General features: G+C 54.5%; 1 protein-coding gene across 5 annotated transcripts in view; it reads left to right on the forward strand.

Annotated features, from left to right (window-relative positions):
* The window catches only part of AACS (acetoacetyl-CoA synthetase), a 51,745-nt gene extending 36,521 nt beyond the window's left edge, over nucleotides 1-15,224 (forward strand). The window contains exons 11-19 of one of the 5 annotated variants that reach the window (XR_004353156.1): nucleotides 1,260-1,324; nucleotides 1,460-1,582; nucleotides 3,433-3,546; nucleotides 4,246-4,371; nucleotides 8,857-8,926; nucleotides 9,496-9,554; nucleotides 10,360-10,562; nucleotides 11,443-11,613; nucleotides 13,228-13,676. Coding sequence is in view for 4 of the 5 variants with exons in the window: in XM_032654421.1 (XP_032510312.1) it covers nucleotides 1,260-1,324; nucleotides 1,460-1,582; nucleotides 3,433-3,546; nucleotides 4,246-4,371; nucleotides 8,857-8,926; nucleotides 9,496-9,554; nucleotides 10,360-10,562; nucleotides 13,228-13,365 (898 nt within the window). In the remaining variant the exon portion in view is untranslated. Of the gene's footprint in view, nucleotides 1-1,259; nucleotides 1,325-1,459; nucleotides 1,583-3,432; nucleotides 3,547-4,245; nucleotides 4,372-8,856; nucleotides 8,927-9,495; nucleotides 9,555-10,359; nucleotides 10,563-11,442; nucleotides 11,614-13,227 lie in introns of all 5 variants that reach the window. The other 4 variants (XM_032654421.1, XM_032654424.1, XM_032654423.1 and 1 more) reach the window with 4 other exon arrangements.
* The last annotated feature ends 587 nt before the right edge of the window (nucleotides 15,225-15,811 follow it).

Here is a 15,811-nt window from a genome sequence, read left to right on the forward strand (position 1 = left end):
TGGAATAAGTGAGGAGGGGGTGGGGATTGTGTACGTTTCCTGGTCCCCACGACCTCCCAGCTCCCAAAACAGCCTTCACCAAGGACACAGCGACCCAGGAAGTGTCCGCGGTTTTAGTGGTTGCAGGGTGTCCCGGTGAAGTGAAGAAAAGAAAGGGACTGGCGGCATGAAGGACAGTAGTTTTGAGCCGTGGATTCTGCCCCTCCCAGCCCAGCCGGCCCTGGTTCTGTGTGTCTGTGCCTCTGAGCTCTGTCAAGCACCAGATAGCACATGGCTGTCTCCCTGGAATGAATCTCGCCAGCCAGGTGCGAAGGGATGGGTTTTGCCGCCCAGAGGGGCAGGAGGGACCTGGATTTTATGGCCTCCTTCAGCCCCCAGGAGAAAACAGCCATTAGTTAGGAAGGTAGAGCTTTCTAGGAAGGAAACAGAACATGAAGTAACACTCTTCCCTTGAAAACACAATGACTTATACTCAGCATAACGTGTTGTTCTCAATGCAAACTTGGGGATAAAGGACTAGATTCTAAATGTTCAAAAAGAGAAGAAGGGCTTCCCTGGTGGCGCAGTGGTTGGGAGTCTGCCTGCCGATGCAGGGGACACGGGTTCGTGCCCCGGTCCGGGAGGATCCCACATGCCGCGGAGCGGCTGGGTCCGTGGGCCATGGCCGCTGAGCCTGCGCGTCCGGAGCCTGTGCTCCACAACGGGAGGGGCCACGGCAGTGAGAGGCCCGCGTACCGCAAAAAAAAAAAAAAAAAAAAAAAAAAAAAGAGAAGAAGAGTGGTTTTCTAAGTTTCATAAAAATGTGAGCTTATTTAAGAAAGGGAGATGGGTCAGGAATTCCAGGCATGGCACCTGGAAAAAAAAAAAAAAAAGCTCCCACGGCCCTCTCCACTTCCCTGGAAAATGATCGCAAGCGCTCAGAATTTGAGGGGTCTTGATTCTGTGGCCTCCTTTGGTCCCCCCGAGAGAAAACGTCCTGCAGCTGGGAAGATGGTGGGTTTATGTGCAGACGGTTGTTTTAAGTAGAGCCAAAGGTTAAAGGGAGCCCGGGTGCTCTGCAGACGTGTCAGTGCTGGCCTCAGAGTAACGCAGGTGTTGTAACTGGCTTTCAACTACATATTAAGCGTTAATTCAACCCAGAAAAATGACGTGTCTTGGATTTTGCAACCTCGTCCGAAATGGGTCACTAATTTGAGAAAGCTTCGGTACCTGGAATATGCAAGAGCCTTGACGAGTTTCCGGTGTCTTCTTAACTTCAGCATCACCATCCTTGGAACGGGTGCAAAGTGGCTGTCAGTGCTGGAAGAGAAAGATGTGAAGCCAGGTAAGCGTGCCTCCCAGGGTGTCCGTTCCCTGTCTCGCCAGCCGCGGAAATCAGATCCACTCTGTTACCTGGTTCCTGCAAGCCAGGCAGAGGGTGTCGGGTTTGGCTCTAATCTCTCAGTGATTCTGGCTCTAGTGGAAACTCACAGTCTCCAGACGCTGCACACGATCCTGTCCACCGGCTCCCCACTGAACGCCCAGAGCTACGACTATGTCTACAGGTGCATCAAGAGCAGCGTCCTCCTGGGCTCCATCTCAGGTACGGCCCCCACCATGTGCCTGTGCCATGGAGAAGGTTCTGGAAGAACCAGAGGACTTGGGGACCAGGCTTGGCCGTTAAGCGTGCTTCCCCTGTGACCCAGAGAGTCCACTGGCTTGAATTTATCTACGTGAACAGTCAGCAGGGCATGCACGTTTGCACGGTCGATGTTCCTTATTCTCGGTAGTTATGTTCTAGGGAGAGGCTACAAACACTGAGTTAGCCATTGCTGAACCTTTGCCGGGGGTGGAGAACGTACATACACTCCGCACCCTGATCGTAACCTTAGATCCTAAACAACTCATCCTGGTAGATTCTATTTTCTTTACAAAAGAGAAAACAAGGTTCGCACGTGCCAAGTGACTGGCCTGAGGCCACCCACTAGCTAGGTACAGAGTGGGATTCAAACCCGGTCCTGCCGCCTCAGAGCCGAGCTTCCTGCCCGCCCAGCACATCCCTTGGTCCTCCCCAGAGCCCGCCTGGTGGGCAGGGGTGCTGCTGTCGGATGGGCGTGGGGCTGTCTGCCGGGCCGGCCCAGCCCATCTCGGGGCAGCCACGTCTGTTAGGCTCTCGGCCTGTCCTCCTGCTGCTGTCCCGAGCGCCCCAGCTCCAATCCGGAAGCAGCGGAAGCAGCACTTCTGCTCCCAGCGCTGTGCTTCGTTGGGGCGCGAGACTGCCCCGAGCTTGCTGGTCACGGCCGTGAACGCGATTCTCCCGTCTTCATGGGACGTGCCAGCCGGTACCTCGAGGTGTCTGGAGGAGGGAGGCAGGTCAGCACGCTTCGATTCTGCCCGGAATTAATCCTGCCAGTTGTTGAAGCATCGAAACATTTTATGTGGGTTTCAGTCACCCTGCCCCACTCCGTTCATATACACAGAGCGTGATCAGGGAGAAGACACTTCTTAAATCACAAGGCTGTCTTTTTAGGTGTACAAACAGGTGTAAAGGGGAGCACGGACACCAGTGTCCAGATCGCCGAGTCTAGGAAGGGACCAAGTCGGGGCTCCGTGTATGCCCTCTGCCCACAGCCTCCCCCGCTTTCCTCCCTGGGCTGCCGTCTCCAACCCCTGTGCGCCCCGGTGGGCTCCGTGCGTGTCCCTGTGCCCACAGAGCATCCCGCACCGCGGGCACGTGCGAGGGGGCAGTTGTCAGCGGCTGGGCCCAGGTTCAGGCGTTAATGCCACTCCCTCTTGATGGCACCTGGGGTCCGACTCTCTTTCGAGCCCCTCCCTGAAACGGAGTGTTTTGCATCCAGCACGTGCTCTCGTGCGGGAGACTCGCACTCCAGGGACCACGGGGTTTCTGCTTCTCCGATGATTAAGTGAACATAAACCACAGCAAAGAGACTGCACGCGAGCCGTCTGCCGCGGCAGTTCCTGCAGACAGGTCTGATGGGGCGAAGCTTCCACTTTCGTGAACCTGAGTCTAGGATTTCCGTGTGACCACAAGAGGTCATTTATCTGGTGTCTCCTTCAGCACGTAGCCCTGGTCAGAACGATAAATCACCCGGACACGGGAGGTTCAGTCCAGTTTCTAAGTCACCTCCCCGCTCCCTCCCTGAAGAGAAGCTCAGCTCTCTGGGAATTTTTCTGTATTTATCTGGAGAAAGAGTAGTATATATTTGTCCTCCGGGGTCTTTCTCCTTTATTGTTCATTAATAAAAAACATGGACAGTTCGTCTCAGTCTTCTGCAATTTTTTTTTTTTGGCCGGGCCGTGTGGCTTGTGGGATCCTACTTCCCCAACCGGGGATCGAACCCAGGCCCTCGGCAGTGAAAGACTGGAGCCCTAACCACTGGGCCACCAGGGAAGTCCCGGTCTTCCGAATCTTGAATCTCCTTTTGTTTGCAGGGGGCACCGACATCATGTCTTGCTTCGCGGGCCAGAATCCTTCAATTCCTGTGTACAAAGGGGAAATTCAGGCCCGGAACCTGGGCATGGCCGTGGAGGTGTGGAACGAGGAAGGTGATGGCTCCAAACCCTTTCTCTCTCTGTGACGAGGTGTGAGTGGTAACTTGGATACACTTGGATGTGTAACTTTGCTTGGGGCCAGTTCTCCAAAACTGCCCCGTCTGAGGGGCCGGCCCCTGCCACCGCTCGCAGACTGACGGCCCCCGAGCCTGGCTGAACACCCGCCGGGCTCCCCGGCCTCCTGCAGCCCGTCTGGCTGAGGGGAGTAGGTGTTGGCCTGCAGCACAGACGGAGGGCCACGTGCTTGGAACCCCAGGCAGGCATGCAAACTCTGGGGTCGCTGCTGAGGCCACCCCACTGCCTCAGCAGCCCCGTGCCCTGACCCTGGCGAGGACCCAGAGCGAGATGCAGGACCCGAGGGGCAGCGCGATACCGTTTGTGCAGTGTTTAGAAACACGCAAAATGACATGTTATCCAGGTGTGTGTAGATGTGGTAAAATGATTAATCCACAGAAGGGAACGGTACAGGATTGAAGTTGAGCGAGAGTGGGGGGAGCGTGGTGGGGAGCAGTAACGTGGCTTTCGGTGACGCCGGCCTGATGGGCGTGTGGGCGGGGCCGGCTGCATGGCTTTGGATGTGTCTGAAATACTCTGTGATAGCTCAGAGCTTAAAAAAGGAGAGAAGGAGAGAAAGAGAGCCGGGGCGTTTGGCTGTGGCATGTTCTCAGTTTAGCTTTCATTCCTCCCCGGCAGGAAAGGCAGTCTGGGGGGAGAGCGGTGAACTGGTGTGTACCAAGCCGCTCCCCAGTCAGCCCACGCACTTCTGGAACGACGAGAACGGCAGCAAGTACCGGAAGGCGTATTTCTCCAAATTCCCAGGTGGGTCGGGATGCAGGTGGAGCTGCCCAGATTCCCGCCCGGGCTGGGCCTTCGGTGTCTAATTCTGGACGGGCCTGCCCCCTGCCGGCCACCCCGCCAAAGCCTGGTGAGGCTGCTCGCAGCTCATTCCGCCAGGGGGGCAATGATGAATTTTTGATCAGTATCTGGTCACCGTCAGCTTGAAGCCATCTTATGAAACCCTAATCTGGGTGTAGATTACTCTTAACCACCCTCTGTGCCCGGAGCCCCTTGGCCCGGAGCCCTGCTCCTGGCCGCCGGCACGACCCGCTGGTTTGGCTGCGTAGGGGCAGGAGGCCCGCTTGCTTATCCAGGCTCGTCTGCCTGTTCGGGGAGAGATGCGTGTGCGAGAGGTGTCTGGCTGGGGTCTCCTCTGTCTCACACCCCATCAACCAGTCCTCGTGGAGGTGATGGGAGAAGAGAGCTTTTGCAGCGGGATGATTAATTCCAGGCCGTCACTCACTCAGGCTGCCAGCCTCCGTTCACCTTCGGAGTGGTGTCTTGCCCCAGAGCTGGAAAGTCTCTTTATTTAAAGTTCTGATTCCTGCCTCCTTATCTTATTTCATAAGCAACCTCGAGTGATTGCAGCTATGTAACTCATAATGTAGCGAGCCTTCTGCTCCAGAGTTATTTACACCTAAGTACTTGCTGTCTTCAACCTCTAGAAAGGTAATTCTATCTGGCATAAATCACATGTGGTGAATCAGAAAGCGGCAGGTGACCATCGCGGGTAGAAGGTGCCACGGATCCGTCCCGTTTCTCTACTCGGCCTTGCGTGTTCCCGTGTAATGTCCCACATAAAAGCCATCGTACCTGGCATAGCACGTCGCATTTGAGGGTAGTGGGAGCATCCCTCCCCGCCATGTGGCCTGGCCTCCGTTGGATGCCTCTGCATTTAAGCCCCACCTTGGGTCCTGCCAGTGTGTAGCTGTTCAGACAGACTAAAGCAGACTAGAGAGAGAGAGAAGTTCCTCAAATGACCTTGAAGAGGAGTCGGGGCTCCTGTCCTAGGAAGGGATTAGAACCTCAGCTTGAAGATCCATCTAAGAAATGACATCTCTTCGTCTTCTGCAACACTGCTCTTTGAAAACTCTTTTCTGTCATTTTTTTGTTATATATGCAAGGGTTCTCATGATAAATGTCTCTCAGGATTAATTTCAGAAAAAGTCTTTATTTCCAAAGCTCTGATATTCCTTCTTGGAGGAGACAAATACTTGGTGACCTGTTATATTTTCCATTTTTGCCTTGGCTGCCAGGAAACTCAGAGCTGCCATCATTGCTTTGTTGTAGCAGTCCTCTCACCCCAGTGCAGAGTTTCTGATCCTTTCAATAATCCCATCATATAGTTGGCTTTATAGGTAGCTTCCTCAAATACTTTCTGGAAGTAGGTGTGACATATGAATAAATACGGAGAAATAAGGGCAGATAAGATAATGGGATCTGAAGCTGTTGGTCATGGTCAGGGTGGACACAGGCTGAACTTAGACCACTTCTCCAGGCCCAGCACTGAGAGATTCTTGGACTGTATAGGACATGGCTCGATAAAAGAAAACAACAACAAAGAAGCAAGGTCTTCCTTTCTGCAACAGGCATCCGACATCACTGCCCTGAAAAATTAGGCCAGGTGAAAATGTAAACTGACAAGGTGCCGATATGGAGAAGTATCCAAGGATTTATTAAGTGACAAATAGTGCAGAACCGAGGGCATTGTATGCCTTCTGTGTGAGTTTTTAAAAGGAAATGTATGTGTGTGAATAATACAAGCCATTTAGATTTTCTTTGTGACTTTTAATTATCTTTAAAAACCTAATAAAAATTTAAAAGGAGATTAAAAGCAGACTTCAGAAAGATTTAGATCATTCTGATTCTTCAAAGCAATGATTTCAGCTCTGAGTTTCCTGGTAGCCAAGGCAAAAATGGAAGTATGATGGGTACAGGTGACTGAAGATGGTAAATTCCAAATAGGAGACCAGGCCTGCCCATGAGCCATCAAGATTTTGAGCTTGATGAGATGGAGCAGGCAGAGCTTCCATTGGCCCTCGTTAGCTAAACAGGTCCAGTGGTCACAGGTCCTTTAATAAGAGAAACGTGTATGTGCAATGTGTTGTTTATTTATATTTACATTTATGTACATGGAAAGCTGGGCCACCTTTTTTTTTTTTTTTTAATGTATGGGTATACATGCTCACTCTAAAAAGATTTCGGGCAGTAGACCTCCAGGAATTAAAAGCAGGAGAAAGGCTGGGTTTGCCCATTCATTCTGGTGTATTTGTTCACGGGTCCCATCACCAAAATGGGAGAGCACGAGGAAACTCAGAGTGAAGCAAAATCACCATGAAAACAAGAGAGTTTGAACTGCAGGCCCAGGGGCATGGAAACCTAGAAGGAAACCCTTAATTTCTCTGACGTGGCAACCGGGCACCAGAGCCTCCAGCCACTTGTGGATTCATCCCCTCAGCTTCGGTTTTGCAAGAGGTTGAAGCATGTCATTTCATTTTCACAAATGAAAACTTCTTCCGGGAGATTTGCATCTTCCTTTTTCTTTGCATTTCCAGGGCTTCAGTAAGGATCAGACTCATGGGAGGTCTGACTCCATATAAGCCAGACTGTGTGTGGATCTTGGCACCCAAGTTCCAAAATGAAAAAGGATTCCTGGGAGGTGGGTGGGACAGGCCCTGCTGCTTTGTCTGCAGCTTGCTGTCTCCTGGGACCACCATGTATAAGCCTGGTTTTCTGTGTAGCCATACAGATGTGCTTCTGCCAAACTTTGGCATGTCATTTGCAAGCCTAGGAATGACTTCCACCCGTTTGTGTAGGGGAACCCTTTAAATATCCAATTAGAAAGGAGAGGTTTCAGCCACAGCAATCAGACAAGAAAAAGAAAGAAAATGCGTCCATATTGGAAGGGAAGAAGTAAAACTGTCACTGTTTGCAAATGACGTGATGCTATATATAGAAAACCCTAAAGTCTCCAGCAAAAAGCTATTAGAACTAATAAATGAATTTAGTAAAGTTGTAGGGCACAAGGTTAAGATACAGAAATGTGTTGTTCTCCTGTACACTAATAATGAACTATCGGAAAGAGAAAGCAAGAAAACGATTCCTTTAAAGCTGCATCAAAAAGAATAAAATACCTAGCGGGGAAAAAAAAGAAGAGGTTTTATTTTTTAGCTTGGGGAGGAGGGAAGAAGGCCCTCGAGGCCTCCCGTCCTCTTTGCTCAGAATAAATGAGCTCGTGAGGTCTTTCCTTCTCTTCCATGGCCTCCCACGCACTGCATGCTCCCTGCGGGCCGGGGACCTGGGCTTCATCTCCGGAGAAGCCTTGGTCGTGGCTTGTAGCCACTTGTTGGGATGAGGGCCTCAACGGAGTATGTTGTCATTGGAGGGGTAGCAGCTCAGAGTCACGCGCCAACTGGGTTATTAGCACTCACAGTTGGGACGTGTGTCAAGAACTCGGAAGGAAGAGATGGCGTCCGTGAGGACCCTGTGCTGGCTTGGTCTGCCATTTTCCCCTGGCTGGATCGCGGGGGCTCTGGGGCTTGTTCCGGGAGGCCAGGTAAATGAGTTCCGGCAGAGCTGTGCTTTTGACTGCCTCCTCCCTCCGGGCGTCTCCTCTATTTGTGGGACCCGCCAAGGGAGGAGGCCTCCAGGCAGTTCCCCTGTGCGGCGTGGCTTCTCTCTGCTGCTCCGTGTCGGGTGGAGGATGTGTCCAAAGCTGGGGCCTGATCCCTTGGATCTGTTGCTTTGCTGCATCCAGGACGGGGGCCTCCCCATGAACGACACCAGCCCAAGGGCCCAGCTGCACACTGCGGGCCACGTCGGGGTGGCTCAGGGCGCGCGGTGTCAGTGTCACCTGTTTCTTCCCTCTGTCTCCGCCCTCCACGTGCCCCGGGTTTTACCTGCTCGTTAAGCCTCTGTCTCCGTGGCTGGTGCCTTAGTTCAGGCTTAGGACTGGGACTGTTGCAGTAGCCTCCCGCCTGGTCATGCTCCTTCTGTTTATTCTGTTACAAGGTGGGCCCCAACCCCTCTGGACCTGCTCCCTCAGCCACCCCAGACCACCCTCTCTTCCCAAGGCGGGGCTTGTACTTTCCCACCCTCCATTCAGAGGCCCCCCCGAAAGCTCCATTGATCTCCCCAGTCCCCCGCTTCACATCCTCACTGCTGGGGTTGCTCTCAGGCCCCGTGAATTCCCGCAACCCTCATTGGTACCTGCGGGAGGGGTGTTTCTTGCGTGCTGCCGCATCTCAGACCCGGGTGTAGGGCGGACCCCACTAGGTGTGCCCTTGGGGGTGGGAGCTGTCTGGTTCACTTCCGCCCCCAGACCCACATCACACCTGCTTCTGGGCCTCGGGTGTGTCTGTTGACGAGAGTTACGTTGGTGTCATGCCTTCCGAGGGTGTCTGTCCAGGCAGCCGGTCAGAATTCTGTCCCCTTGGGGTGACCGAGTCCCTCTGCCCCCCCCGGCAGGTGTCTGGGTGCACGGCGACTACTGCAGACTCAACCCCAAGACCAGGGGCGTCGTCATGCTGGGCCGAAGGTGAGGGCCGCGGACTTGGCTTCTCTTCTCTGGGGCCCCGCTTCCCGAGGCAGCCGGGCAGGGAGAGGGGGGCACTTCCCGTGTCCTGGACCCTTCCATCTGCTTGGCCTGCGAGGTGGGTTGGCTGCCCCATTTGGGGCCTTTCCTGGGTTCTTCCTGTGTCAGCTTCCCAGGGGTGGGTCTGGGCCTGACGCACATTTCTGTGCCCTGCAGTGGTGGGTCGGGGGGCTTTGGGGTGGGAGGCCTGCAGCCGACGTGCGCCCCACGTCTTGTCTGCCGTCGCTACGGCCCTTCCTGGAGTGAAGGGGGGAGGGGTGCCCGCACCCGGGAGGGAGCACCTGTGCGGGGGGGAGGGGCAGGGAGGTGGCTGATGTCCCCACACAGAGGGGACCCCCTTGATAGCTAGCTTTGAGTTTAGAGGGAGAAAGGGGGTGGTTGGGATTAGGAGCTGAGGAGGCGCCGGTACTGACGGCACGTGGTCGTGGAAACGGGGTGACTGTCCCTGGGGCCCCTGCGACGGGCCTCACTCTGGAGCCGCCACGTGTCCACGACCTCGTCTCTCTCTCCAGCGACAGCACACTCAACCCCAACGGAGTGAGATTCGGCAGCTCGGAAATCTATAACATCGGTGAGCATTCTCCTCTGTCCCGGCATTATTCCCAAGTCATCCAGGAGCGGCGCAAGGACCTGCTTTCCAAAGATGCCACCTTTCGGCATAACTCTTGCCCCTTTGCCTCCGGGCGTGAGAATAGACATGTGTGAGGGTGTCCTTCTTTCTAGAACATGCCTCGTCCACACTGCTTGTAGCTCAGGAAACCTCAGGACAGGATTCCTAAGGTCCCGTGGCCCATCCCCATTCCGTTACATCTCATCCTCACGGTGAGCTCCATCAGGTCGGTCAACTGTGTCTACTCTTTATGGGTGGAGAAAGACACACAGAGAGGTTGTGTGATTGCTGGCAGTCACACAGCACCATCCAGGATGCCAAATAAAGACAGTGGGCCTTATGGGTGCACAGTAGGGTCACCTGTGAGCCTTCAAAATGTCCCACCGGGGCCATGAAATCAGCCTCCCGGGGAGGTGGCCTCATGCGGATGACAGAGTCCCAAAGTCATGTCAGGGTTGTGTAATCAGGGTGGAATCTCGATCCATGTGATTCCAGCCTTTCTTCCTCCCACCAGTGGAGTACCCTCGCGGCACTTGATTCCTTTCCTTATTTTTAAATTTGTAATTGAGTAAGTAAGGCAGGTGCCCGGCTCCTTGTAAGACGTCAGCCCTTCCAGCGCAAGCTACGGCTCTCTGACTCTGCTGGTGATAGGTGTCCTTCTGCCTGTTCCCCGGGGCTCCTGCCGGGGGCGGGGGGCAGGGGAGTCACTGCAGTCCCCATCAAGGTGGGATGGTGTGAGAGCGAGGCCCTGGCCCTGTCTCCGCAGTGGAGGCCTTCAAGGAGGTCCTGGACAGCCTGTGTGTCCCCCAGTACAACAAGGACGGGCAGGAGAGGGTGATCCTCTTCCTGAAGATGGCTTCCGGCCACACCTTCCGGCCCGACCTGGTGAAGAGGATCTGCAGCGCCATCCGCCTGGGCCTGTCCGCCCGGCACGTGCCCAGCCTTGTCCTGGAGACCCAGGGCATCCCGGTACGGCCCCCCACGAGCCCGCATGCTTCCGGAGCTCTCATCTAGACGCTTGCTCAGGCTTTAAATATAGTTGGTCCCCGTTGCCTGGCAACCCCATCCGGCCATCTCCCTCTCTCTCTCTCTTTTTTTTTTTTTTACTCTTCCTAAATTGCATGTAAAGCAACTTCTGCTAAATACCAGTCTTCAGAGGGTAAGCAGGCCCCGCCCGGCACGTCCAACTGGCTTTTCCCCTGTGTGGTTTTAGCGTGTGCTCCAATTATTAATGCAAAAATTAATTTTAACTTTTTAAAGAGTCGCTGGGGTGCCGTTCCTCTTGCCTTTTAATTTTAAGTTCTACCTGCAGAAAGAAGATTTGAATCTGTTTAGAGGCGCAGCTCCAGAAAGCTGTCCCCCCCCCCCCACCCAATACTTTGTTTAGGTTCTCAGTGCGGGAGGAGATGCACTCAGATCGGATCACGGCTTTAACTTGTGGTCGCTTACAAAACGAAGGCCTCTGTCAGCCGAGAAGGCCTCTGTGTGTACACGTGTGTGCGCACACAGCAGCGTAAGGGCACAGCCGAGCCAAGCCCGCAGAGTAGCTGTTCACAGAGGCGGGGACGGGAACGGGTTAACCGGGCCACTGGGGGAAGGAGAGTCTGGATGTTGCTCCCCGAGCAGGGGCGGGCATGTGAGGTGCAGTTAGAACCAGGGCTTTTTATACCGTCCACATATTTCCTTTCCACTTTGGTTATGCGTAGGAAGGGCCCCCGCGGCCTGGGAGTTCTCTTGTCTCACTCGGCGGGTGACTCCAGGTGACGCTGTGCAGACAGTGGCTCTCAGGGAGAGAAGGGGCTTCTTGAGTCAGTGACACTCACTGTCTTTTCCCTGGTGAGGGTCTTAGGCTTCCCTTCAGTGGATCAGTTCTGTCTGGATCTGGAACAGTTTGGGGAACTAGAATGTGAGAGTCCCCTTCGCTTTATTTTGTTGAGAATGAATCTGTGTCCTTTGCTGCCGAAATGGTGATTCCCAAACTGTATCTGCTCACAAGAAAAGTGGAGCGATTTGCTGGAAGGTGAGGAACACCCCGGCCTGTCTTTCTTTCCGTCCTCAGCCTGGCTCTCGTCCCCTGACTTCCGGGCACTCAGTTCAGCTCTCTCCTCCTCCATCGGCTTGGCCTGTGAAGTCGTTTAGAGGGTTCCCGGGGCTTTTTCAAGCGCCCTCGTGTTCTCAGATACCTGTGGTCCGAACTAATGGAGCACTTCGGAGAGGATTCGCCCTGTGCCACCAGGCTGAGGGGTGGGGGGTCTTGCCCAGCCACAGGGACTCGGGGCTGGACATGGCCAAGGTCACGGCCGGGGGTCTGGTCACACCAAGGGGAGCACGAACGGGCACCTGAGGCCCTGCCAGGCTGGAGGGCCGGCGGCCACGACTGCCCTGATCTCAACAGGTCTTTGTCACTGGTCACAGCTGACGTGCTGGCCCATCCTGACGGGAGGCTGTGCCTTATCTCCTGGGTAGGGGGGTAGGGAGGGGGCCAAGCAGGAGTCCAGGGACCTTCTGCCCCACCCCAGCCCTTCTCACCAAGAAGCAGGAGAAGGATTTCTTTTTTTTTTTTTTTTTTTTTGCGGTACGAGGGCTTCTCACTGCTGTGGCCTCTCCCATTGCGGAGCACAGGCTCCGGGCGCGCAGACCCAGCTGCTCCGCGGCATGTGGGATCTTCCCGGACCGGGGCACGAACCCTGCATTGGCAGGTGGACTCTCAACCACTGTGCCACCAGGGAAGCCCAGGGGAAGGATTTCTTCTCAAACGATGCCTTGTTTGTTTTGTCAGCTGATGCAGGCTGTTCTTGGGGCTTTAAAGCACAGAAAGCACGCGAGACGTTTGCATTTCAGGGCGAGAGGGGCTGACGACACCCCAGTGACAGGTGGTCCCTCAGAAGCCGGTGCTCAGATCCTTAATTAGTTCACATGTAGACCGAGGTTTTCAATGAATGAATTTTAATTACATCTCAGGATTAAAAAAAAAAAAAAAAGCCAGTGTGAGGAGAGATCAGGGCACCGGCGGCTGTATTAAAGGGCTCTCTGTTTGTTCCAGAACTTTCCTGGTCCCTAAACACGCCAGCACAGCTGCCAAATGACCATTGGGGTTAAAGATGAAACGCGTGCTATGAATTTTAGAGGGGCCTTTGAGCATTTGGACAGAGTCCGACTATGGGAAAAGCAGTGCCCCATCTCACTCAGATGACGGTTTTGGGGGAAGATTTGCCAGAAGTTTGGCGAGGCTCTTGGACGTAGCTCACTTTCCGGTGGTCAGGGAGAGTCACAGGAAGCCAGCCCACTCCTGAAATAAGCTAGTCTTTCTAATATAATAAACAGTGTAAGAAAGTAAATGTAAGTAAGAAAGAGGCAGTGTAACAGCAAAGCACGTCCGAGAGCTGTGTGCGCCTTAACTTATCAGCTTGCCCACAGCCTCGGGGTGATGCTCTGGTCCCCAGTTGATGTTCCAGGGGACAAACCCAGGTTAAGGAACTCGCTCACGGTCACCCACCGAGAATCGCTCGCTCTGGTCGCTCCAGGTCACGATGGTCGTCTCGGCTTGGACGTGCCCAGATGTCAGAGCTGAGGGACTTCTTTCCCCTTCGGGTCTAAACGCTCTTCCTGTCTGCTTCTTCCCCTCCCCCGGCAGTACACCCTCAACGGCAAGAAAGTGGAAATGGCCGTGAAGCAGATCATCGCTGGGAAAACCGTGGAGCACCACAAAGCCTTCTCGAACCCCGAGACCCTGGATTTGTACCGGGACGTCCCCGAGCTGCAGGACTTTTGAGCCAGGCCAGCTGGCACGTCCCTGAGCCACACAAGTCTGTACTGTCACTTCTGTGCGTTCAAGAAGTTACTTAGAGGGACTTCCCTGGTGGCGCAGTGGTTAGCAGTTCGCCTGCCAATGCACGGGACACGGGTTCGAGCCTGGTCCGGGAGGATCCCACATGCCGCGGAGCAGTGAAGCCCGTGCGCCACAACTACTGAAGCCTGTGCTCTGGAGCCTGTGCTCTGCGAGGAGAGAAGCCACCGCAATGAGAAGCCCGCTCGCCGCAACTAGAGAAAGCCTGGGGACAGCAACGAAGACCCAACGCAGCCAAAAATAAATAAATAAATTATAAAAAAAAAAAAAAAGAAATGACTTAGAAACCTATGGCTCTTCGAAAAGCAGTTTGCGCCAAGTCCGTAGGCCTGGGGAAGAACGATTCTCCGCTCTGCGGTTTCATCTGGTGGATCCCTGAGTCTTCCACCCGCCACAGGGGGATCCTGACCTTCAGGAGCCGAAAGGGAGGGTTTGGGTTGTATGTGTGGCAGTCTGGAGATTGTATGTCTTTGCACACTCGCAGGGAGGAGCTGGGGTCTCCTGTGCGTGCACCGGCATGGCCGACGCCTGGTCTCCATCCAGGGCCCGCAAGCATCCTGGTGACGGCTCACCCCAGGGCAGTGACCGGCCTGCAGCTTTGTACTGTGGTTCCATTTACCTCTCTTAAGGCCCAGATCTCTTTCTTCCCTTTGTTTTGGTCTCCCGGCTCTGGCCTCCACCCTTCAGGGCCCATCTGTCTGCTGTGGCACGTTACCTGTCACGGCGCCCGTCCCAGGGTGACTTTACAGCATCTCACGGCAGATTCTCAGGACCCCGGGTCGACCGCTCTCCCGCGCTTTGTGTGTCACAGACAGAATCTGGGCAGCTCCTGGGGGAACCGTGTGTCACACCCAGCCACCGGTGCTCCCCAGCAGATAGAGTTCCAGTTCCCTTTGGAGAATGAGTGAGTTTCACGTTTTAATAGGATCTCTTAATTTCACGGGCTTTGAGTGGTTTGAAAATTTTTTAATGTTAATTGTGTGGTGTGTGGGTGTTTGAAGGTGTGGGTGATGTCCACGCTGTGGGGAGTGTCACTCAGGGATGCGGACGAGCCCCCAGGTCACGGGTCCTGCTGAGGCAGAGCCGCGGGGCCTCAGGGGACGTGGCCTCACTGCACAGGGGGTCGGGACCTGCACATCAAAAGCTTGTCGCCAGCAGCTGTATGTACTTTTGAATGTACTGTTCAGTGCAGCCTCTTAACACACTCCTGTCATCGTAATGTTCATTTCTGTATTATTTGAAACCGAGTACGGTGAAAAGCTTTCTTGAACCCTTTTTCTTGTGGATTATAGAAAAGGGGCAGCCCTGAGTTTACTGGAGTTAATTTATGACCACATTTTAAATGCAGAGTAAAGTCCGGAAAAGTGATTCTATCCCGGGATAGTAAAGAGGTTTCCCCTCAGGTGGCAGCTCTGGTAAACTGGTGACAGGCAGAGTGTCCCATTCAGAAGGACTCTGAAGCCAAATCTCAGCTGAAAAGAAATGCATCAGGATTGGCCAGCAATGTCTGTCATGGCTAAACGATGGATTGTTTCTTGTCAAGTGTGAATGTCAAGTATGAACTGGGTATTGTAAGAGATTGGATAGGTCTCTGCCAACTTAGAGGCAGACACACAATGTTTAATAAACTATTTCAAACTTCATAAAAAAACGGGGCAGGTGCTATGAGGCATTTAATACAGTAAGCATATACGTATACGTGCACACACCTTGCGAGCGGTGTGCTGCGTGTTTTCTCTGAAGCCGGGGCTGGATCTGAGGGCCTAAAGCTGGTGCAGATGGGGCAGCCAGGAGCCGCAACCCGCTGGGAGATGTTTGGCCCAGGTGGCGGGGGCATGTCCTGGGTCCCTGCGAGTTAGCGGCTGTGCCTGGTGACCGAATGGCCCCCGAACCCTTCTCAGTGTGAAGCCACCCCCCAGAGGACGAGGACTTTCCTCACCCTGGGCTCCCCCAGGGCTCAGGGCCGCCGGGGTTCTGGACAGCACTTTCTCATCATTGCAGGAGCCGGGTGCCACTTGGGTCGTGCCTGGCTCTGTGTCGCAGCATCCGGGCTGCCCCCGGCAGGGCTCATTTTTCTCGCGTCATGGCAGGTTAGGGGCCGCTGTAGGGCGAGTGTAGGGGTGATAGGTGCCCGGCTCCTCCTGTGCCCTGGGCTCCGCCGTGCTTGCGTGGGGCTGCTCACCCCGCCCACGTCCCAGGCAGGAAGGAGGACGTGACCAGGGCTGGGCGAGAAGCAAAGAGCCTGTCCCTCCTCAGCATGCCCCGTTTGTATCAGCAAAACAATGGCTTTTCTGGAAAGCCCACCCAGTGCACATCTGCTCATGCCTCAGAGGCCAGAACTGGCCACAGGCCACCTCTCCCTGCGGGGGAG

Source organism: Phocoena sinus, chromosome 14, assembly GCF_008692025.1.
Source record: "Phocoena sinus isolate mPhoSin1 chromosome 14, mPhoSin1.pri, whole genome shotgun sequence".
NCBI lineage: Eukaryota > Metazoa > Chordata > Mammalia > Artiodactyla > Phocoenidae > Phocoena > Phocoena sinus.